We start from the raw sequence: 24,188 nt of genomic DNA, 5'->3' as shown, positions 1-24,188 counted from the left end.
CATGCAGATAGTAATGAAACTTAGTTGGGTACCTATACAAATATCAGACGAAATAGCTTTTAAGTTGTAAAACTGTTACCAAAGATATTGAAGAACATTATGTATTGAAAAAAGAGCCAATCCATCAAGAAGATAAAACAACTATAAACAATATGTACATAACAACAAAGCCCCCAGTTTTTTGAAGCAAAATGGAGGAGATAGTTCTAGTGTACTAGCTGGAGACCTCAGTGCTCCCTGTTAATAATGGATAGTACAACCAGACATCAATGATAGAGGACTGTGTGTAAACCAGCTAGATTCAGCGGACATATACAGAATACTGCATCCAACAACAACTCAAAAATTAGAAGTAGAAGGGAACTTCCTCAATCTAAAAAAGGGTATTATTAAAATTCCATAGCTAACATCATACTGGTGAACAACTGAAAACTTCCCCCTAATACCAGGAACAAAACAAGTGTGCCCATTTTGCCACCGCATATCAACACTGTACTGGAACTTCTAATCAGAGAAAATACAGAGGAAAAATAAATCAAATGTGTCAAAATTGGAAAAGAAATCACACTATATTTGTAGAAGACATGATTTCATATTTAGAAATAAAGAATCCTCAAACTACCGGTGGTAATAAATTCATTGAAATACAGAATACAATATCAACACTCAAAATTCAGTTGCATTTCTGTACAGTAGCAATCAACAACTGGAAATTAAGTAAACAATTCCATTTACATGAGCAAGGAAACAAATGGGAATAAATTTAAGAAAGTAAATGGAAGATTTATACACACTGAAAACTACAAAGTTGCTGGGGAATATTAAAGAAAACCTAAATAAATGTCAAGATATCCTGTGTTTGTGGATTGGAAGACTGTAAAATGGGAGTCCTCTCCAGAGTGATACAAAGAGTAATGCAGTCCTCAGCAAAATCCCAACAGCCTTTTTGGCCTAAATGGGATTCCTGATTGTAAAACTAATACTGAATTGGTAAGGATGCCAAATAACCAAAATAAATGTGAGAAAGAAAATATTGGAGGACCTAGAATTCTTGACATCAAACCTTAACTACAAACGTTGAGTAATCAAAAGTGTAATTCCAGCAGAGGCTAGAAATACAGATCACAGTGATAGAACTGAACTTCCACAAAATAAACCCATACATCTGTAACCCATTCCTTTTTTACAGTAGTGCCAAAAACAGTGGACAAGGACAGTCTCTTAAATGGTGCTGGCACAACTAGATATCCGTGTGAGAATGAAGTTGAAACTGCCTTATGTAAAGAGATCAATTCAGAATTAATCAAAAGACTGTGTGTAAGAGCTACAAGTATAAAAGTCTTAGGTGAAAACATAGGGGTAAATTTTCATGACCTGAGCGTTGGCAGTGGATTTTTATACATGATCCCAAAGCAAAAGAGAAAAAGACAAAGTAGATAAATTGGTCATCATCAGAATTAATCATGTCTGTGCACTGAAGGACATTATCACATAGGTGAGGAAATGGGAGGAAATAATTTGCTAATCACATATCTACTAAGGATCTAGAACTTAGAATGTATGAAGAACTTATAGAAATCAACAACCAAAACACAAAAACCCAACTTATAAGTGGTCGAAGCATTTTAATAGACATTTCTCCATACAAGATACACAAATGAAACAAGCACATGAAGAGATGTTTGATGAAAGTAGTCATTAATAAAATACAAAATCAAAACCACAGTGAGACCATTTCACACCCACTAGGATGACTATTGTAAAAGAACAACAACAACAACAAAATGTTGGTAAAGATGTGGAGAATGTAGACTCATGACACATTACTGTGAAAAGGGTGTAGGTGTTGTGGAAAAGACTGTGGCAGATTCTTAAAAAATTAACCATGTGACCCAGTAATTCCACTCCTAGGAAATAACCAAAAGAATTGAAAACAGGTATGCAAACACTTGCTTGTACTACAAAGTTCATGGCAAGTTACTAATATTAGCCAAAGGTGATAACAACCAAATGCCCATCAGTAGTTGAGTGAATATGGTCTAGTCCTGCAGTGGAATACTCTGTATCCAGAAGAAAGGAAATGTACCGCTGATACATACTGTATCATGGATGAACCTCAAACATTATTCTAAGTGAAAGAAGGCAGATGCAAAAGGTCACATTTTTGATGCCATTCCATTTATGTGAAAAGATCCAAAATCGGTAAATCCATAGAGACAAACCATTCATTAGTGGTTGCCATGGACTGGGGAATAGGAAGCACCTGCTTAATGGGTAAAGGATTTGGGGCTGATAAAAATGTTTTGGATCTAGACAGAGGTGATGAAGTGTAACTTGCTCAAAATTATATTGCATGGATCAAAGAGCACTCACTCCAGCCAAGTCAGTCTTTACACATCTGTGCTTCTCTTGTTTTGTGTCAAATAAGAACAGTTTCCGTGTTCACTTGGTGAAGTGTGTTTTCATTTCAGGGACGGCTGACATTCAGGGATGTGGCCATAGAATTCTCTCAGGAGGAGTGGGAGTGCCTGGACCCTGCTCAGAGGGCTTTGTACAGGGACGTGATGTTGGAGAACTACAGGAACCTGGTCTCCCTGGGTGAGGATAACTTCTCTCCAGAAGTTGGTAATTAACTTTTTATGTCTTTGCATTTTCTATTGAGAGCCCCTGACGTGATCATAAGAGTTTCAAATCCCTATTCTTAACAGAATGATTGCAGCTGTTTTGATTGAGAATAGAAAGGCATCATAATGTGGCAAATGGACTCTAACTTCCCTTTTCTTCAGAAATTCTGCATTCCTGCTTGTTTAGGTATTTGCAGAACATTAGTAGTCAGAAAAGCTTAAGGTAGGGAACTGGTGATGAGGAGCACTGGGTGTTATATGTAAGTGACGAATTACTAAATTCTGCTCCTGAAACCAATATTACACTATATATTAACTAAGTAGAATTTAAATAAAAAAATCTGGGAGTTGGGAGAATAGGATTTAAAACCCTTAAATTCTTAGCAAAGTCAAATTTCACTGACATCTTTAAAGATAAGGCTCAGAGACAATAAGGTTATTTAAAGTTGGGGAAAAGAAGGAAACCTTATGGTGAATTTTCATAAATAACTGATTCTGTGGTTTTGCACTTGTGCTTTTGGTTCAGTAGTTCTTGGAAGAGAACCAGTATTCTGCATACCTAAAATAATCCTTAAGCATTCAGGCAGTCAGTTAACTTGTTTTGACCTTTTCCAAGGTCAGGCGTTTAACTTACAGCACAATCATATTCCCTTAGATGTGCAAGCACAAGCAGCATTCCCACATTGCCCGTTACTCCTTGTGTTTCACTCTTGCTTTTCTGAATCCAGGTCCTGGCCTTTCCTCAGATTTTTCATTGAGCTAAACAAACTATACTGGTATCTCCTGGTATATTAATTTTGAGCACCAAAGCACCTCAGTGTCCACATGCCCTGACCCTCCCCACACTGTAGAAAGACCCCTATTCATAAACAGTACAGATTGCTCAGGAGAGCAGCTTGATTTGGTGTTTAATAATAATGTGTGTTTGGGGCGCCTGGGTGGCGCAGTCGGTTAAGCGTCCGACTTCAGCCAAGTCACGATCTCGCGGTCCGTGAGTTTGAGCCCCGCGTCGGGCTCTGGGCTGATGGCTCAGAGCCTGGAGCCTGCTTCCGATTCTGTGTCTCCCTCTCTCTCTGCCCCTCCCCCGTTCATGCTCTGTCTCTCTCTGTCCCAAAAATAAATAAAAACGTTGAAAAAAAAATTAAAAAAAAAAATAATGTGTGTTTAATAATGTATGAGGATATGATGAAGGAAACAAGGTCTTTTAACAAATCCGTATATTACAATCTAAAAATTGATCTAGCAGGTTAAGTTAATAAGTAACCACATTTACAGAAAATAATATTCTCTGGAATTCTAAACAATTCTTCCTTGAGAACTAAAGACAGAATTTACATTCCATAAGGAACACACAGTAGGAAAAATGAAAGATATGTTGAGAATCACTGAATTATGAAATACCGTGTTCAGGTAAACACATTTTTATGAAGATTAAGAATTAAGGAAGATAGACATCTGTATGATTTCATGCACACTTATATAATAGCCAGTGTATGGATGAGCTAATTATGAAGTTTCATTTCATTACCCAGTTACATGGGCAAAAAATATGTATAGTGTATAATGTGTGTTTGGAAAAATTACCTTAAAATTAGAGAAATTATTGATATGGAAACATTTATAAAAAGAAAACTTACAAACATTGTATATTACAATATTGTTTGAATACCATACTTGAGAAACTTCCTGTGTTCAGTATAAAGTATTATTTTGGTGTGTAATTATGTAATTTAGTATAAAAGATTTATCTTCCATCTCTATTTGATAGGAATCCCTTCTGATGGATTTGCAATCAAGGAATTATCACCAACAGAGGACATTAATAAAGGCGAATTTTACCACTTAGTGATATTGGAGAGAAATGAAAGTTATGGAATCAAGGATTTTGATCTCCAGGAATCCTGCGAAAATATGCATGAGTTTGAGAGTCAGTGGGGATATGATGCAAGAAATTACAAAGAAGTGCCTTTGTCCCATAACAAAAATCTCACTTGTAGAAAAGACCAGCAACTTAATCAGACCTCAGTTACTCTTCCTGAAAAGCAGAGTGTTTCTGTCAGAAATAATACGTACCAGTATTTCATGGATGATGAGCCATTTATGAGGAATTTGCTAAAAATGGACAATAACAGAAGTGGTGCTGGAAACCAGTACATAAACTGCACGGAAAATAGAATTGGATTAAGTTTGCAGGCACATCGGGCTGAACTGCAGAGATTTCACAATGAGGAGAAAATGTGTGACTGTAATCCGACTGAGAAGTCTGTCAACAGTGGTTCCTCAGTCTCACCGCTTCAAAGAATTCCTCCCAGTACCAAAAACATTTGGAACAAATACAGGAAGGTTTTTAAGTATCCTTTGTTACCTGCACAATACAGGAGAGCATACACTAGAGGAATTTCTTACAAATGTAATGACTGTGGGAAGGCTTTTAGCAAAAGTGCAAACCTCATGAGTCATGAGAGAATACATTCTGGACAGAGACCTTACAAATGTAATGACTGTGGCAAAGCTTTTACGGACCGTTCAAATCTTATTCATCATAGAAAAATCCATACTGGAGAGAAACCTCACAAATGTAACGAGTGTGGCAAAGCATTTACCCAATTTGGAAACCTTGCCAGGCATCAGAAAACACACACTGGAGAGAAACCACACAAATGTAATGTGTGTGACAAAGCTTTTACTCGAAGTTCAAGCCTTATGGCACATCAGAGAATTCATACAGGAGAAAAACCTTATAAATGTAATAAATGTGATAAGGCTTTTATCAAACATTCACACCTTTGGGGTCATGAGAGAACTCATACTGGGGAGAAACCTTACAAATGTAGTGAGTGTGGCAAAGCCTTTGCTGAGCGTTCACATCTTACTCAACATAGAAAAATCCATACTGGAGAGAAACCTTACAAATGTAAGGAGTGTGGCAAAGCATTTACCCAATTTGCAAATCTTACTAGGCATCAGAAAATACACACCGGGGAGAAACCATACAAATGTAATGTGTGTGACAAGGCTTTTACCGAAAGTACAAGCCTTATGAGACATCAGAGAACTCATACAGGAGAAAAACCTTATAAATGTAATAAATGTGATAAGACTTTTAGTAAACGTTCAGACCTTTGGGGTCATGAGAGGACTCATAGTGGAGAGAAACAAATGTAACGAGTGTGGCAAAGCCTGTGCGAGCATCTTGCTCAGCATAAGAAAATCCATACTGGAGAGAAACCTTATGAATGTAATGAGTGTGGCAAAGCTTTTACGAGGCATCAGAAAATACATGTGAAAAGAAAGAGTATAAACTATATCATGTGTGGTGGTGCTTTTATTCAAAGTTTAAGCTTTGGGTGTCATGAAAGAACTCAAAGTGGAAAGAAACCTTGCAAATAAAATAAGCAAGTAATCAAGCCTTACTCAACATCAGAGATTCCATCCTGGAGAGGAACCATATGAAACTAATGTATGTGGCAATGCTTGTAACCAGGGCTCACATCTCACCTGATATCAGAATATAAATCTCTGAAAGCACACAAATGGAATGTATGGCAAGGCTTATCCAAAGCTTATACCTTGTGGAACATAATTCTTTCTGGAGAGAAACCTTACAAATGTAATGAGTGTGATCAGACTTTTAAAAATGTACAACTTTGGGGAGGGGGTTAAAATAGACAAATGGGATTAAGAGGTACAGACTTCCAGTAATTAAAAAAATGTGTGGTCTTGAAAGAATTCACATGAAAATCATACAAATGTGTCAAGATATTTACCTCAGGAAACACAGAATTTATACTGGACAGAAACATTACATGTGTAATGAAGGTGATAATTGTTTAGTCAATTCTCAGTGGACTACAATACAAAAATTCACACTAGGGGGAACTAGGTCTATTTGGAGGATTAGCCAATCTTAGGTGTTAAATTCCACAGAAAATTAAAATTATTTAATGTGTTTCAATGGAATAAGTATATCTATAGAAAGACCTAATCATCTTCTGTTTAAATTTTTTTAAGATTTTATTTTCCTGTCTATACCCAACGTGGAGCTCAAACTCACAACCCCAAGATGAAGTCCCATGTTGTTCCGACTGAGCCAGAAAGACACCCCTATAGCTGCTTTTTACTCAATTATTTAAGGTTTCTTGAGGCTACGTTATTATTGATGACTCATAACCTCAAGTTTGGAATCCACTGATGTTATACTCTTACTAAATACATTTCACTTGTCAACCATAGTGGTCTCAGAGAAAGCATCGGTAAGGTTAAAGGAACCTATTTCATTAGGTGGGGCTTAGTCATAGCTATATGCCCTGGAAAAATAGGATGCTAATATTAAGATACATTATAATATAAATCTGAGACAATGGGAAGTGGCAGGGAATAGATCTAAAACTATTATCTAATTTTCCATGTTTTCTATGGTCATGAGTATTTCTCTAGATTTGTTGATATGATTGAGAGCCTTTGTTGATTATTATAGTAAAGGATTACTCTGTCAGATCATCATGAAACAGTAGGTTGGGAAATTGAAAGAATTACAGTTTCATGTGGCAATGATAGGTTACTAGGGATGGCATTTGGATAGAGAAAATGGAGGGGGAATGATGGTCTCTCCCTCTTTTGAAAGGTAATAGTTGTATTTCATGGATGAATACAAATTACTCTTATTTTTGGAAACTGAAGAGAAAGTTGTAGAGAACATTTTAATCAAAAGAACCAAAGTAGGCATGCATAGGTGGCTCAGTATGTTGTGTCTGACTCAATTTCAGCTCAAGGTTTTGGGATCAACCTCTACATTGGGCTCTCTGCTGAGTGTAGATCCTGCTTAAGATTCTCTCTCTCAGCCCCTCTTGCCTACTCATGCTCTCTCTAAAAAAAAAAAAAAAAAGAAAGAAAGATAAACGCAAAAGTAGTATGCTTGTGAAGGTCTTAAATTTGGCCACTGAAATTGCATTTTGATACCATTTGATTTAGGATATCTTATTTCTCATATCTAAGTAACTAAAATATGAGTATGAGCTTTTGTGTAACCCTAAGTAAATCATGTGCCTTTTATTAGCCCAGGTGCATCACACTTCACTGGGGCATTTCATAATGAACACTAATAATACATCCTTGTGCTCTCTAGGTTGAATGTAATCCACAACAATTTTTTTTTTCATGTTAGATTCAAACCTACAGTTTTGGAAATACATATTCATAAGTTGAATTTGAGTTACATACTCCATAGTATATCTCATATTATTTTTGTGGCTGTAGTGAAAATACCATAGCAATGCAATCTCAAACTCTCACCCTCTAAAGTCTGCCTCCTATTCATGAATATACTCCATATGATTATATTTCTGCACGCTTTTGTGCTGAAATGAGGCCCATGTGTTGTACCATTAACATTAAATGAAAGTAGAAAAGTAGCAGTCATATGAAAAGTATTGGGAAATAAAAAAATTAAGAAGTAAGGGTAAAGATACTGTAAGAAGTCAGAAGAAGTAAGAAGATACTGTAAGAAGTAAGGATAAAGGCACAATCTATATTTTGTGCTGGAGTACTCAGGGACATAATTTGAAAAGATAAATCTTCACGAATTTACTCTCAAGAATGAACATACACAATGGGAATCTTTTGATAACTAGAAATCTCACATATTTACCCTCTGAAACATTTTTTGCTCGTTTGCACTTGTGCTTACTCCACTGGAACAGGATGTTTGGATGTCAAGAATTGATGACTCCCTACAATTAAGTGTTCACAGAATATTTATTACATAATGATGCTTTCTCAGGAGAGGAGGGTAGACTTTTCAAGTTCTGAAAATGGCTAGAGAAAGCAGGGAATGGTGGCTACTTTGTTATGATGCATACTGTGTGGGGCCAGGGTGATGGTACTCATTGACACTGTGAACTTAGAACTACTGCCAAGGGATGGGCCTCTCGGGCTTTATTATTAGCTTGCCCTGCCCAGATGAGCAGAATAGTAAGAGGTAATGACGCTTCACGGGTACCATTAGTCGGGCATCAAGAGTAGAGTCAGACTCTTCAGTATAAAACTGAATGTTTACTTCTGACTGTCTTGGTTGGGAAAGACCACAATCTTCCTCATGCTAACTACCAACTTCTTTTTCCTGATGCACACATACCGTCTACTGCACAATATGATTGTGGAAAATGGTTGTGAAATACTGTTTAGACAAATTACCAAAGATATTTTTAGGCTTGTGATGTCATGATTCTTTTTCTATTAAGTTACAGTCTAATATTAATACAGACTCAGAAGTGAGAGAATATTTCCCAACTACAAGCCTTTTATAGATCTCTCACTTTAAGGGAGAATGGAATGAATGGAATCTCAAAATCAGTCCTTCCATTTTTCTACCGAGATACTAGACAGGGAGTGCCTGGGTGGCTCAGTTGGCTAAGCATCCAACTCTTGATTTTTGTCTCAGGACATGATATCATGGTTTGTGGGATGGAGTCCCAGGTCTTACTCCACACTGAGCATGGAAAAATGAACAAACTTTAAACAACTTTTTAAAAAGGTACTAGAATCAGAATATCTGTAATGAAACTTGGCAAATTAGTTTTACATTCAGGTAAATAAAATCAACTTAAATTCAAAGGAAATCTATAAGAAAACACTGAGGACTAATAACTTTTGACTTATTTGGAACACAATATCATACTGGTCATGGGTTGCATGCAATATTATACTCTCCGGATAAAGAACAAAGTCTGCTGATAAAATCTCTCTCATCCCACAGTTATCCTTGACTACCTTGTCATTTAATATTAATAACGGGTATATTTAAATTTGGTCTGCGAAATGTTTACCATCTTTTTCTTTTACCTTCTGTTATTTAGGTGTGACTATGTAGTTTGAAAAGTCCCCAGTATCTTTTTTTAAATTAATTTTTTTTTCAACGTTTATTTATTTTTGGGACAGAGAGAGACAGAGCATGAACGGGGGAGGGGCAGAGAGAGAGGGAGACACAGAATCGGAAACAGGCTCCAGGCTCTGAGCCATCAGCCCAGAGCCCGACGCGGGGCTCGAACTCACGGACCGCGAGATCGTGACCTGGCTGAAGTCGGACGCTCAACCGACTGCGCCACCCAGGCGCCCCCCCAGTATCTTTAATTAATTAGTTAATTAATTTATTTGAGAGAGAGTACATGCAAGTGGGGGACTGGGGCAGAGGGATCTTAAGCAGGCTCCATGCTCACTGCAGAGCTGACACAGGTCTCAATCCCACAACCCTGGGATGTTGCCCTGAACCAAAATCAAGAGTCTGACGCTTGACTGAGCCACCTCACTGCCCCTCTAATATCCTTATCAAAATTACATTATTAAAATGTGTAGCTAATTGGGAAAAACCTCCTGGGATTATTTCCATGTAAATGAGACAAAACCTAATAAAAAAAAAAGGCCTTTGCCCCTCACCATTCATCCTTCTTGGTCATACAGCAGCCATCCTGCTGTAAGGAGAGAGAGTGCTGAGTGCTAAGGGAGGTGGAACAGGCAGAGAACTGCCCAGGAGACCTGTCCCATCCCAACCTGCATCACTGGGCTTCCTGTTATGTGAGAATGATAAACCACCTAGTTGTTTCAGCCACTGATTTCCAGGAGGACTGTCACAAATAAGAACTGTCCTACCTGACCAATGAGATTAATATTTGTATTGAGAGTAGAATGGAGCATTTGAGAGGGAATCTTGAATTTAACATTTTGTAGCTGCTACCAAAAGACTGAGGGGGAGGAGCCAAGATGGCAGAACAGCATGGAAGTTTTTTGTGTGTCTCACTTCCATGAAATACAGCCAGACCAACACTAAACCATCCTGCACACCTAGAAAACTGATCTGACGATTAACACAACAATGTACAACCTGAACCTCAGAATTCAGCAGGTACGCAGGGGCGCCTGGGTGGCGCAGTCGGTTAAGCGTCCGACTTCAGCCAGGTCACGATCTCGCGGTCCGTGAGTTTGAGCCCCACATCGGGCTCTGGGCTGATGGCTCAGAGCCTGGAGCATGTTTCCGATTCTGTGTCTCCCTCTCTCTCTGCCCCTCACCCGTTCATACTCTGTCTCTCTCTGTCCCAAAAAATAAATAAACGTTGAAAAAAAAAAGAAAAAAATAAAAAAAAAAGAAAAAAAAAGAAAAAAAAAAGAATTCAGCAGGTACGCAGTGTGGAGAAGTGAACTTGGGGAGAGAGAAGCTGCGGAGGGCAGGGAGCCGCTTTTGCGTGTGGAGAGGATGGAGACAGGAGGGGAGAATACTGGAAAAGCACCACTCCCCAAAAGCAGAGTGAGAGAAAGTGGACAATTGGAAACAGCCACAGGAACTGAAGTAAAAAGGGAGAAAGGAGAAGGGAGAGGGTTTAAATTCCATTAAGACTGTAAACAGGCAGAGCGCAGAGTCTGCAACTCCGCAGCACGGTACCTAGTGTTGCCCTGGTGGGAAGGGTGAATCTCCAGGAGCAGAGTGGGGTCTGGGAGGAGTTCGGGCCACATGAAGAGAAGTGGTTCCACTGATGGGAGGACATTTGGTAGAGGCTGTGAGGCCACCTGGGCCCACCAGACCCCAGACAATGGCCACATTCACTGATGCTGGACAAGGTCATTAAGGGTGAAGTCTGGTGCCAGATGTGTGCTGTGATTTTCCATTATCCCTGAAATGCTGCTGCTACAGTCTCGTGACCTTTTTCTGGGGCGGGCTGGCACCTGGCTGCAGTCTCTTGGCATCGGCAGCAGCATGGTCCTGTGAATGTTTCTGGGTGTGGCCAGCACCTGGCCATTGCTCAGTGAGACCCTCCACAAAGGGGCGGAACAGGTCAAAGCCACAGTCCCTCAGAAGTGGGAGGCTGGGGAAGGCAGCCACATCTGAGACAAAACTCAGGAGGGAGGTGCTGCCTGGGGCTTGGTCATGGACAGTGTGGAAGCAGGCAGTGGACAGAAGCCAAAGACAAAGGACAGGTGCGTGATTGCTGACTGGGGAGAACAGAGTTCCGATACTAGAGACTGGATAGCTGTGTGATGCCATTTTCACCGCTCCTGCGCATGTGCATATGCACCTACAAGCACCACAACCATCCACCTCAGTAGGCTAGCAGCGCCATCTAGAGGAGAAGGTAGCTGTTACTCTAAGCCCCGCCAACTGGGCCAACCTCACTCTTCAAGAACACAAGTCTCACCACCTGCTTAGTTTATGGACTATAAAGCGCTTCATAGTTTGACTTCTAGGGGAAAACAAAGTAATTTCAGTCATATTCCAGTCTGTTAGCTGGTCCAACTATTTAATTTTCTCTCTTTTTTTTTTCTCTTTTTCGTTTCTTTTCTTTTTCTTGAATACAGAAAGAGAAAAAATTCATTTTTATTTTGCATTTTTATTAAAAATATTTTTCCTTAATTTTTTCTATGTTTTTTACTTTTCTGTAAATTTTTAAAAGTTCTATTTGACTTCCATCATTTCATTTAGTCTACTTCGGTGTATTCATTTTTTTCAAATTTTCAAACGATTTCTTTTTTTTTGTTTCTATTTTTCCCCTTTTTACTCTAATCTATCAAGCCACTTTCAACACCCAGACCAAAACACAGCTAGGATGTAGCATCATTTATTTGATTTTTTTTTCTGTGTGTTTGTTTTTAATTTTTAAATTTTAATATTTGAAAATTTTATTTTTTTAATTTTAATTTTTTCTACCTCATTAATTCATTTTCTCCCTTCAAAATGTGGAAATGAAGGAATTCACCCCAAAAGAAAGAGCAGGAAGAAACGCCAGCCAGGGACTTAACCAACACAGACGCAATAAAGATGTCTGAACCAGAATTTAGAATCACGATAATAAGAATACTAGTTGGAGTCAAAAATAGACTAGAATCCCTTTCAGTGGAGATAAAAGAAGTAAAAGCTAGTCAGGATGAAATAATAAATGCTATAACCGAGCTGCAATCTCGAATGGATGCCGTGGCGGCAAGGATGGATGAGGCAGAACAGAGAATCAATGATATAGAGGACAAACTGATGGAGAATAATGAAGCAGAAAAAAAAAGAGATTAAGGAAAAAGAGCAGGATTTAAGAATTAGAGAAATCAGTGACTCATTAAAAAGGAACAACATCAGAATCATAGGGGTCCCAGAAGAGGAAGAGAGAGAAATAGGGGTAGAAGAGTTATGTGAGCAAATCATAGCGGAAAACTTTCCTAACCTGAGGAAAGACACAGACATCAAAATCCAGGAAGCACAGAAGACTCCCATTATTGAACAACAACCAACCATCAACAGGGCATATCATAGTCAAATTCAAGATACTCAGGCAAGGAGAGAATCATGAAAACAGCAAGGGAAAAAAGTCCTTAACCTACAAGGGAAGACAGATCAGGTTTGCAGAAGAACTATCCATAGAAACGTGGCAGGCCAGAAAGGAGTGGGAGAATATATACAATGTGCTGATTCAGAAAAATATGCAGCCAAGAACTCTCTACCCAGCAAGGCTGTCATTCAAAATGACAGGAGAGATAAATTTCCCAGACAAACAAAAATGAAAGGAGTTAGTGACCACTAAACCAGCCCTGCAAGAAATTTTAAGGGGAGAAAAGATGAATACATACATACATACATACATACATACATACATACAAAGACTAGAAAGGACCAGAGAACACCACCAGAAACTCCAACTCTACAAGCAACATAGTGGCAATAAATTCATATCTTTCAGTACTCACTCTAAACATCAATGGACTCAATGTTCCAATCAAAAGACATAGGGTAACAGAATGGATAAGAAAACAAGATCCATCTATATGCTGTTTACAAGAGACCCACTTTAGATCTAAAGACACCTTCAGATTGAAAGTAAGGGGATGGAGAACCGTCTATCATGCTAATAGTCAACACAAGAAAGCCGGAGTAGCCATTCTTATATCAAACAATCTAGACTTTAAAATGGAGACTGTATCAAGAGATGAAGAAGGGCATTATATCATAATTAAGGGGTCTATCCACCAAGAAGACCTAACAATTGTAAACATTTATGCACCAAATGTGAGCGCACCCAAATATGTAAATCAATTAATCACAAACATAAACATAACATACATAAAGAACATAACACAATGTTAACACAAACATAAAGAAACTCATTGACAGTAATACCATAATAGTAGGAGACTTCAACACCCCACTCACAGCAATGGACAGATGATCTAATCGTAAAATCAACAAGGAAACAATGGCTTTGAATGACACACTGGACCAGATGGACTTAACAGTTATATTCAGAACATTTCATCCTAAAGCAGCAGAACATACATTCTTCTCCAGTGCACATGGAACGTTCTCCAGAATAGACCACATAATGGGACACAAATCAGCCTTCAGCAAGTACAAAAAGATCGAGATCATACTGTGCATATTTTCAGACCACAACATGATGAAACTCAAAATCAAGCACAAGAAAAAATTTGGAAAGGTAACAAATACTTGGAGACAAAAGAACATCCTACTAAAGAATGAATGGACCAACCAAGAAGCTAAGGAGGAAATTAAAAAGTATATGGAAGCCAATGAAAATGATAACACCACAACCCTAAACCTCTGGGATACAGCAAAGGCAGTCATAAGAGGAAACTATATAGCAATCCAGGCCCTCCTAAAGAAGGAAGAAAGATCTCAAATACACAATCTAGCCTTATGCCTTAAAGAGCTGGAAAAAGAACAGCAAATAAAACCCAAAACCAGCAGACGACAGGAAATAATAAAGATCAGAGCAGAAATTAATGCTATCGAAAAAACAACAACAAAAAAAAAACAGTAGAACAGATCAATGAAACCAGGAGCTGGTTCTTTGAAAGAATTAACAAAATTGATAAACCCTAAGCCAGTTTGATCACAAAGAAAAAGGAAAGGACCCAAATAAATAAAATCCAGAATGAAAGAGAAGAGATCACAACCAACACAGCAGAAATAAAAACAATAATAAGAGAATATTATGAGCAATTATATGCCAATAAAATAGACAATCTGAAAGAAACGGACAAATTGCTAGAAACATATACCAAACTGAAACAGGAAGAAATAGGAAATTTGAACAGACCCATAACCAGTAAAGAAATCGATTTAGTAATGGAAAATCTCCTAAAAAACAAGGGTCCAGGGCCAGATGGCTTTCCAGGGGAATTCTACCAAACATTCAAGGTAGAGTTAACACCTATTCTCTTGAAGCTGTTCCAAAAATAGAAATGGAAGGAAAACTTCCAAACTCTTTCTATGAGGCCAGTATTACCTTGATTCCAAAACCAGACAGAGACCCCACTAAAAAGGAGAACTACAGACCAATTTCCCTGATTAACATGGATGCAAAAATCCTCAACAAGATATTACCCAACCAGCTCCAACAATACATTAAAAAAAGTATTCACCACAACCAAGTGGGATTTATACCTGGGAGGGAGGGCTGGTTCAATATCTGCAAAACAATTAACGTGATTCATCACATCAATAAAAGAAAGGACAAGAACCATATGAGTCTCTCAAAAGATGCAGAGAAACCATTCGACAAAATACAGCATCCTTTATTGATAAAAACTCTCAAGAAAGTAGGGATAGAAGGATCATACCTCGAGATCATAAAAGCCATATATGAATGACCCAACGCTAATATCAATGGGGAAAAACTGAGAGCTTTCCCCCTAAGGTCAGGAATAAGACAGGGATGTCCACTCTTGCCACTTTCATTCAACATAGTATTGGAAGTCTTAGCCTCTGCAATCAGACAACACAAAGAAATAAAAGGCATCCAAATCAGCCAGGAGGAGGCCAAACTTTCACTCTTCACAGATGACATGATACTCTATATGGAAAACCCAAAAGATTCCACCAAAAAACTGCTAGAACTTATTCATGAATTCAGGAAACTTGCAGGATATAAAATCAATGCACAGAAATTGGTTGCATTCCTATTCACCAACAATGAAGAGAAAGAGAAATCAACAATTGATCCCCTTTGCAAATGCACCAAAAAACATAAAATACCTAGGAATACAGGTAACCAAAGAGGTGAAAACTCTATACTCTGAAAGCTATAGAAAGCTTATGAAAGAAATTGAAGAAGACACACACACACACACACACACACACACACACACACACAAAAGGAAAAAGATTCCATGCTCCTGGATAGGAAGAACAAATATTGTTAAAATGTTGATACTACCCAAAGCAATCTACATATTCAATGCAATCTGTATCAAAATAACACCAGTATTCTTCACAGAGCTAGAACAAATAATCCTAAAATTTGTATGGAACCAGAAAAGACCCCAAATAGACAAAGCAATCTTGAAAAAGAAAACCAAAGCAGGAGGCATCACAATCCTGGACTTCAAACTATACTACAAAGCTGTAATCATCAAGACAGTATGTTACTGGCACAAGAACAGACACTCAGATCAATGGAACAGAAAAGAGAACACAGAAATGGACCCACAAACGTATGGCCAACTAATCTTTGACAAAGCAGGAAAGAATATCCAATGGAATAAAGACAGTCTCTTCAGCAAATGGTGCTGGGAAAACTGGACAGCAACATGCAGAAGAATTAACCTGGACCACTTTCCTACACCATACACAAAAATAAACTCAAAATGGATGAAAGACCTCAATGTAAGACAGGAAGCCATCAAAATCCTCGAGGAGAAAGCAGGCAAAAACCACTTTGATCTTGGCTACAGCAACTTCTTACTCAACACGTCTTCAGAAGCAAGGGAAACAAAAGCAAAAATGAACTACTGGGACCTCATCAAAATAAAAACCTTCTGCACAAAGAAGGTAACAATCAGCAAAACTAAAAGGCAACTGATGGAATGGGAGATGATATTTGCAAACGACATATCAGATAAAGGGTTAGTATCCAAAATCTAAAAAGAACTTATCAAACTCAACACCCAAAAAACAAATAATCCAGTGAAGAAATGGGCAAAAGACATGAATAGACACTTCTCCAAGGAAAACATCCAGATGGCCAACCGACACATGAAAAAATGCTCAACATAACTTCATCATCAGGGAAATACAAATCAAAACCGCAATGAGATACCACCTCACACCTGTCAGAATGGCTAACATGAACAACTCAGGCAACAACAGATATTGGCAAGGATGCAGAGAAAGAGGATCTCTTTTGCATTGTTGGTGGGAATGCAAGCTGTGCAGCCACTCTGGAAAATAGTATGGAGGTTCCTCAAAAAACTAAAAATAGAACTACCTTATGACCCAGCAATTGCACGATGAGGCATTTATGCACGGGATACAGTTGTGCTGTTTTGAAGGGACACATGCACCCCCATGTTTATAGCAGCACTATCAACAATAGTCAAAGTATGGAAAGAACCCAAATGTCCATCGATGGATGAATGGATAAAGAAGATGTGGTATATATACAAAATGGAGTATTACACAGCAATCAAAAAGAATGAAATCTTGCCATTTGCAACTATGTGGATGGAACTGGAGGGTATTATGCTAAGTGAAATTAGAGAAAGACAAAAATCATATGACTTCACTCATGTGAGGACATTAAGAGACAAAATGGATGAACATAGGGAAGGGAGACAGGAATAATATAAAAACAGGGAGTGGGACAAAAGAGAAGAGACTCATATGTGGAGATCAAACTGAGGGTTGCTGGAGGGGTTGTAGGAGGGGGGATGGGCTAAATGGGTAAGGGGCATTAAGGAATCTATTCCTGAAATCATTGTTGCACTATATGCTAACAATTTGGATGTAAATTTTAAAAAATTAAAACTAAAATTAAAACAAAACAAAACAAATTTAATAACAAAACTCCCCAAAGGGCTTAAGATTGTATGTGATAGATCCAAAACCATGACCTGTTTGGAGAATGCACAGACCTATTTCTTTATGGCAGCTTTTACCAGTAATGAGAGAATACAGCAGTGGGATGGGGTAATGAATTAATGGAAAGATAGTAAATGCCATTTGTCAAACTGTCTGAGGGATTTGATCCCAGTACTTATTAAGATATATACTTTTCCTGTTGTCTATCCCTGAAGCCAGCCAGGGGTTTATTGCTACTTCACTTAAGAACGTGTATCAAGTAATATTTGGTGGGTATTTTACGCCTTAGTTGTATCTTCAATGCCAATATCATCAAACAAATTTTTAACATCAAATGAGATACTGTACTTGCAAATTGAATACTAACAAAATTGCATATTTCATGTTTTCCTCATGAGTACAAGACCTACTAACTCCCATTTATTCCGAGTCTTACTCCTCCAGTTGAGACCAATATTGTGTCACCATTGCCTAATATTTGACTACAAAATTGACTTTTCAGTATGTTTCATATCCCAATTTTTTTTTTAATTTTTTTCAACGTTTATTTATTTTTGGGACAGAGAGAGACAGAGCATGAACGGGGGAGGGGCAGAGAGAGAGGGAGACACAGAATCGGAAACAGGCTCCAGGCTCTGAGCCATCAGCCCAGAGCCCGACGCGGGGCTCGAACTCCCGGACCGCGAGATCGTGACCTGGCTGAAGTCGGACGCTTAACCGACTGCGCCACCCAGGCGCCCCTCATATCCCAATTTTATACTAACTTAGATGTCAAGATAATGTGACTATGTGTGAGGTTGGCAAACTTTTATGTAAGGAACATATAGTAAATATTTTATTCTTTGTAGGCCATACTGTTTCTGTTACTACTCTTCCAGTATGCCCTTATTGGGTCCAAAGTTCCTAAATATGAGTGTGGCTGCATTCCAGTTACACTTCATGTAAAAAACAGACGTTAGGCTGTTTTTGGCTCATGTTCTGTAGGTGGCAGACTCCTGATCTACACAAAGGAATTAAGAGCACTAGAATTAGTAACTAGTGGACTGTTTAAGAAACTAACAGTCTAGCATATATGTTTATAACATATGTAAAAGAAACCTATACTAATGGTAGCACAGGGCAGGAGTGGAGAACTGGAAGTCCATGTGGAAAGGAAGGGTCGGATGCTCTATATGAAGAAATAGAAACTCACGTGAAGGTATACTGTGGTCAGCTGTACTGAATAACCCCTAAAGCAAACACACAAAAAATAATTACAGGCAACACCATTGAACCAAAGAAAAGGATTTAAAACAAAATCATCTGTAAAAATTGACTTATTTCAAAGAAAACAGAAAGAGAGGGAATACAGAAAAGGAGACAACATGAAAGCAATAGCAAGATAATGTAAATCTATATAACGATATCTGTAAAAGGACATAGTCTAAAGGCCCCATTGAAAAGCAAACATTGTCACTGGTTGTTTTTTTTTTTTTTTTAGTTTTATTTATTTGAGAGAGAGAGGTTGAAAGAGAATCTCAAGTAGGCTCTGTGCTGTCAGTTTAGACCCCAACATTGGGCTCAATTTCAAGAGCCATGAGATCATGACCTGAGCTGAAATCAAGAGTCTTAAACCTATAACCATGTGAGCCAACCAGGCGCCCCTGACAATTGGATTTTTTAAAGACAGACAAAAATATATTTCCTAGGGTAAATTCCCTTCAAAAATTAAGGACACAAAGTAAAATCCTGGACAAAAGATAAACATAAATGCTGTTAAAAATAGAGTAGCTATATTAAGATCAAAGTTAATTAAAGACCAAATAACATGACCAAGGAGAATGAAATCTATTTCATAATCACAAAGGGGTACATTTACCAGAATGATATCAGAATCCTAATTAATCCCTTGTTTTCACTACACACAAATACACAAATACTCCCCATATTCATGTCAGACACTAGAATCATGATGGACATCCCGTAGTTCACGAACACACACACACATACAGAAACATTACACACAGATCCAAACACTTGCATATGCGCTACATTCAAATCCACAGCCATTTACGTTTACACACTCACACTCATAGACTCCGTAGCAAACTCACATTTGTGCATGCACTCATCAAATACAAGCACACACTCACATTTACACACACTCGCCTGTACTCCCGCATTGCCAGTTCTGTGTATGTAATTACATTCAAAGAGTCTGCATGCACATGTGGGTCTCGACAATGTCCTCACATGTTGGAAGAATACAGGCATCTCCTGACCTTGGATGCCTGAAAATGGGGGCACTTTCCACCTTTTTTTTACTTCTTCCATCCCTGCAACAACCCCGAAAGATGACATTTACCACATGCAGTATCTTAAACTGCTGTGAGCATTGCCACTGCAGGGGCAGGTGAATAGGGCATATTTGGAAGGTTACAGGCGTGTGATAGAGTAGGGTCCAAATGAGGCCAGAGGGAGGAGGTTATAGGTAGTGTACAGAGAGCATGAGAGCATGGAGAAACAGATGCAAAACTCTTCAAAGGCATATGATGCCATAGTACTTGGTAAATATAGACAGATACAGAAAAGCAAGGGGAAAGGCTAAAATGAACACTGAAGTACGGTAACAGAGTCAGGGACATCAGTATGAGAGCAGTTAGCTGTAGGTAAGTAAATAAAATGGGAAAGAGAAAACTAGATCTGTGTGAGGACAGGTAATTCCCAGGTCGTTCTACTCAGAGAGTCTAAGAGCAATGACATTCCAGTAGCAAGGAGAACACTCAGCATCCACATCTTGGTTTCTAACACTATTCTCTAAAAAAAAAAAAAAGGCTCCTTGGAGTTATGGCTGATTCTGTGGCAGGAGCAGGGAAAATACAAGATGAGCCTGGGGGATCTTGTAGTGGCAGAATGTTAAGAGTAAGGAAGTAATAAAAAAAAAAATGGGGACATATCAAAGGGCCATAATAGCCAAACCTGAAAGAAATCCTGCCACCTGTCGCCAAATCTCTGATACCAACCGGGTGTCCTTCAATTCAATATAATTCTGACTTTATCTGGTGTTAGTAGAGACCCCACAAGTTAAGGACAAAGTCCTGCCTGGGACTTCCCCCACTTGAGACACCAGTCACAAGTCAGGCATTCCCAAACCTCCCACGCATCTCCAGCCAACTACAAATTTAAGGCTTCCCCTGATCCCCTCTTGTTCAATATTTGCAGGGAAGACTCACAGAACTCGGAAAGTGCTATATGTATGATAATCCTTGATAAAGTTATTTGGTATATTGGGACACAAAAAATGGAGGCCACCCCAGGTGCCCGACCCACATCACAAATCTAAACCAGCCAGCTCTTATGTGAAACATCAGCAAAGAAACCTAATATATACCAATCACAGACCTCTAACTCAGTTTCAGCTGGCCGACCTTATACTGGAAAATAGCAGTTCTGTTCTTCTAAGGAAATCCCCGACCTCCTAGCCAAACATGCTCTGTTTCTGCACTGCCTCTTCTAAAAGTCAATCTCGCCCCAAATCCATCAGAAAGAGCACTCCATTCCCTGCATGGGAGGCACTGTCCTCCCCAAATCAAGGGTTGTCTTCCCTGGAATAAACAACAGCAAACTTGTTACTAAATTGTTTTAGTTTTGTCATTTCACATGTTATTGTGAAGGATATCAGTAAAGAGCCACATGAAGGCATCCACAGGGCAAAGTTTGGGAGGACTGCCCATACAGTAGCTTTTGTCCCCCACAAAGAAGCTCCCAGGAGCTCCTCCAGGTGTTTAATCAGGGCTTCACTACCTAGACTTGGTTGATTAAATCATTGGCCACATGACTGAACTCAATCCCCAGTCAGCCTCCTTCCTGTCCCTAGGGGTTGGGCTGCCGAGCATTTCCATCCAATCACATAGTTGGTCTTTCAGAGGTGTCCAGTCCCCCATTTTGAAGTTCTGTGGGGAACCCTTGCCCAGAGTTGCCTCCTTGGTGTAATAAGGACACTCCTACCACTTAGGAATTCTTAAAGGTTTCTGAAGCTCTGAGCCAGGAACCTGAGACAAAGACCAGGTGAGTGTGTGTGTGTGTGTTCATGTTTATTTTTGGGAGAAAGAGTGCATGCACGCACACAAGAGTGGGAGGGGCAGAGACAGAGGGAGACACAGAATCCGAAGGAGTCTCCAGGCTCTGATCTATCAAAACAGAGCCCAATGTGGGGCTTGGACCCACAAGCTGTGAGACCATGACCTGAGCTGAAATTGACTGCTTCCCTGATGGAGCCACCCAGGCGCCCCCTGAGTGTACTTTATACCACAGCTTCCAATGACCAAAGCTTGAACAATCTAAGCAACTAAATAATTTGCAGAGCATTGAAGTATAACACAAGGTATAAAATAAGTATAAATGAGTTCATGCTGATATGAGTAACCAATTGAATAAACACATAAATGAAGGAGAAGTGACACAGCTTCCACACAGAAGAATGGCAGATAATAAATGTGGCTACTTAGCCCTCCAGGATGTGGAGCTTAGTTCAACAGCACACCCCTACCCTCAAGTACCATCGTCCCCCACCGCCCCCTCACTTGACGGTGGGCTGTATTTAGAGTTTCCCAAAGAATAGAGTATGGAAAGGCATGCATGGTAATTTTACAGTGGAGGAGTCTGGTGAACATGACCTTAACTAACTGATCACGATTAACATCATCCAAGGTAACTCGTGTTAACTGCATGAAACCTCTCAGACTGTATGCCGTGATGAGATGTGATATTCTTCTCAAGAATCCATAAACGCAGTCTATCCAGGAGAACAACTTCAGGGGCGCTTGGGTGGCTCAGCTGGTCGAGCGACTGACTCTTGATTTCAGCTCAGGTCATGATCTCACAGTTAGTGGGATCAAGCCCCAGGTCAGGCCCTGCGCTGACCGCCTGCTCGGGATTCTTTCTTTCCCTCTTTCTGCCCCCCTGTCCTCCCTATCAAATAAATAAACTTAAGGAAAAGAAAAAGAAAACTTCTGAGAAATTCAACTTTAGAGGCATTCTAAAATGTGAGGGACCAGTATACCTCAAACGTGTGATGAAAAACAAGGAAAGTGTGAGAACATGTCACTGAGCAGAGGAGACTGCGGGAGACAGGACAATTCCATGTATGTGATATCCTGGATTGGATGTTGATGGGGAAAAATGAACGTGTTAAAACAGTTGAAATGTAAATAAAGTCTGAAGTTTAGTTAACTGTGACATACCGATGTTGGTTCCTTAGTTTTGACAAGTGAACAATGATAAAGTTAAGATGGCAGCATTTGGGGTACTGGGTGAGCGACATTTTGGAACTCTCAATGTTATCTTTACAAATTTTCTGAAAATCTAAAGTTATTCCAAACTAAAATATTTATCTAAAAAAACCTTGCAAGTGCTTATGATTTATTAAAAATTAGATTAAAATATTTCTTTAAAAACATTTTTTAGATTTTCGTTAGTTTAGAGAGAGTGAGAGAGAGAGAGAGAGAGAGAGAGAGAGAGAGAGCAGGGGTGGAACAGAGACAGAGCTGTCAGCACAGAGCCAGATGCGGGGCTCAAACTCACAAACTGCGAGGTCGTGACCTGAGCCAAAGTCAGATGCCCAACTGACTGAGCCACCCAGGTGCCCCTGAAATCTTTATTCTTTAAATTTTTTATTTTTAATTAATCTCTACACCCAATAACGGGCTCAAAGTCACCATCTGGAGATTAAAAGACGCATACTCTACTGGCTGAGCCAGCCAGGCCCCCCTAAAATAGTTCTATGTTTTAGTTAATATCTTTTTTTCCTTTCAGTGGTGTCTATATTGCCCTGGTGGTGATTTCAAAAGTGATACTATCCCTTGTTAAACAAAATATGTTCATATACTCCACCTTCAAATTGCTACTCGTCTCCTGCACCAAGCCACCAAACTTGATGAAATGGTCCTCCATAACCTCATGCTGGAAAAGCAGAAGTCCATCTTGAAATCTCTTTCTCACCAACACAGCCAACTGCCATCAAGATTTAACACAGAACAGTCTTCCTTGTAAACATCTCAAAAGTCATTCAGTCTTTTCCCACATACGCAATCTGTTTACTGGTTGCACCTGCACCCTTTCTAAAATTCAGCTGACACCTCTTCCTATGTTCCTCTTTGTGTCCCGCAGTTTACTCTTCAAATGTTGACCAGAAAATATTTTAATTAAAGCACTCATCTTGCTCCATAAATGTTATCATATTTAAAATATTCCCAATATCTCTTAGATATGAGGCATAATATTCACAACATAGCCTCCAAAGCCAACAATAAGTAAAACCTAGTTTTCCCTCCACCTTCACCCCAGGCCATTTGCATCAGAAATCAGGATTTACAATTCCACTCTCAGGTACATCTTGGGAAAATTTAATATCTCAATATGAAAGTTACACATTCAAAGATATTTCTAGTATGTTCACATTATTTCAGGACTGTTTTATGGAATCTTAACTTCTCCACTGTTACCATTAATAAAAATACAACTATATAAGCACACACATATTAATTATAGAGGATTTCTTGTACCATGATATTTATTATTTCATATCAGGCTGGTGTCAGTGGGTCTCATTCACCCCTCTCTCTGCATGGAAACTGGAACATATTTGTTCTTAACATTATTTGAGGTCTCAGGGCATCCATGGCTGAACTGGTGGAAGACTATTATATTTCCATGATGAGATGAGGGAATTATGTATT

At 39.0% G+C, this 24,188-nt stretch overlaps 1 protein-coding gene across 1 annotated transcript in view; it reads left to right on the top strand.

Annotated features, from left to right (window-relative positions):
• Nucleotides 1–2,478: 2,478 nt before the first annotated feature.
• Nucleotides 2,479–24,188, top strand: part of LOC124511680 (zinc finger protein 850-like) — a 46,024-nt gene continuing 24,314 nt past the window's right edge. The window contains 4 exon segments of the mRNA XM_047079065.1: nucleotides 2,479–2,625; nucleotides 4,393–5,779; nucleotides 5,781–5,812; nucleotides 5,815–5,919. Of these exon segments, the coding sequence (XP_046935021.1) occupies nucleotides 2,565–2,625; nucleotides 4,393–5,779; nucleotides 5,781–5,812; nucleotides 5,815–5,919 (1,585 nt within the window). The 5' untranslated portion in view covers nucleotides 2,479–2,564.

The sequence above is a fragment of the Lynx rufus genome, unplaced genomic scaffold (genome assembly GCF_022079265.1).
Source record: "Lynx rufus isolate CCGP_SWC_20201006 ecotype Redwood Valley unplaced genomic scaffold, mLynRuf1.p SCAF_16, whole genome shotgun sequence".
In the NCBI taxonomy this organism is placed as follows: domain Eukaryota; kingdom Metazoa; phylum Chordata; class Mammalia; order Carnivora; family Felidae; genus Lynx; species Lynx rufus.
This window is presented reverse-complemented; position numbering and strand designations above follow the sequence as displayed.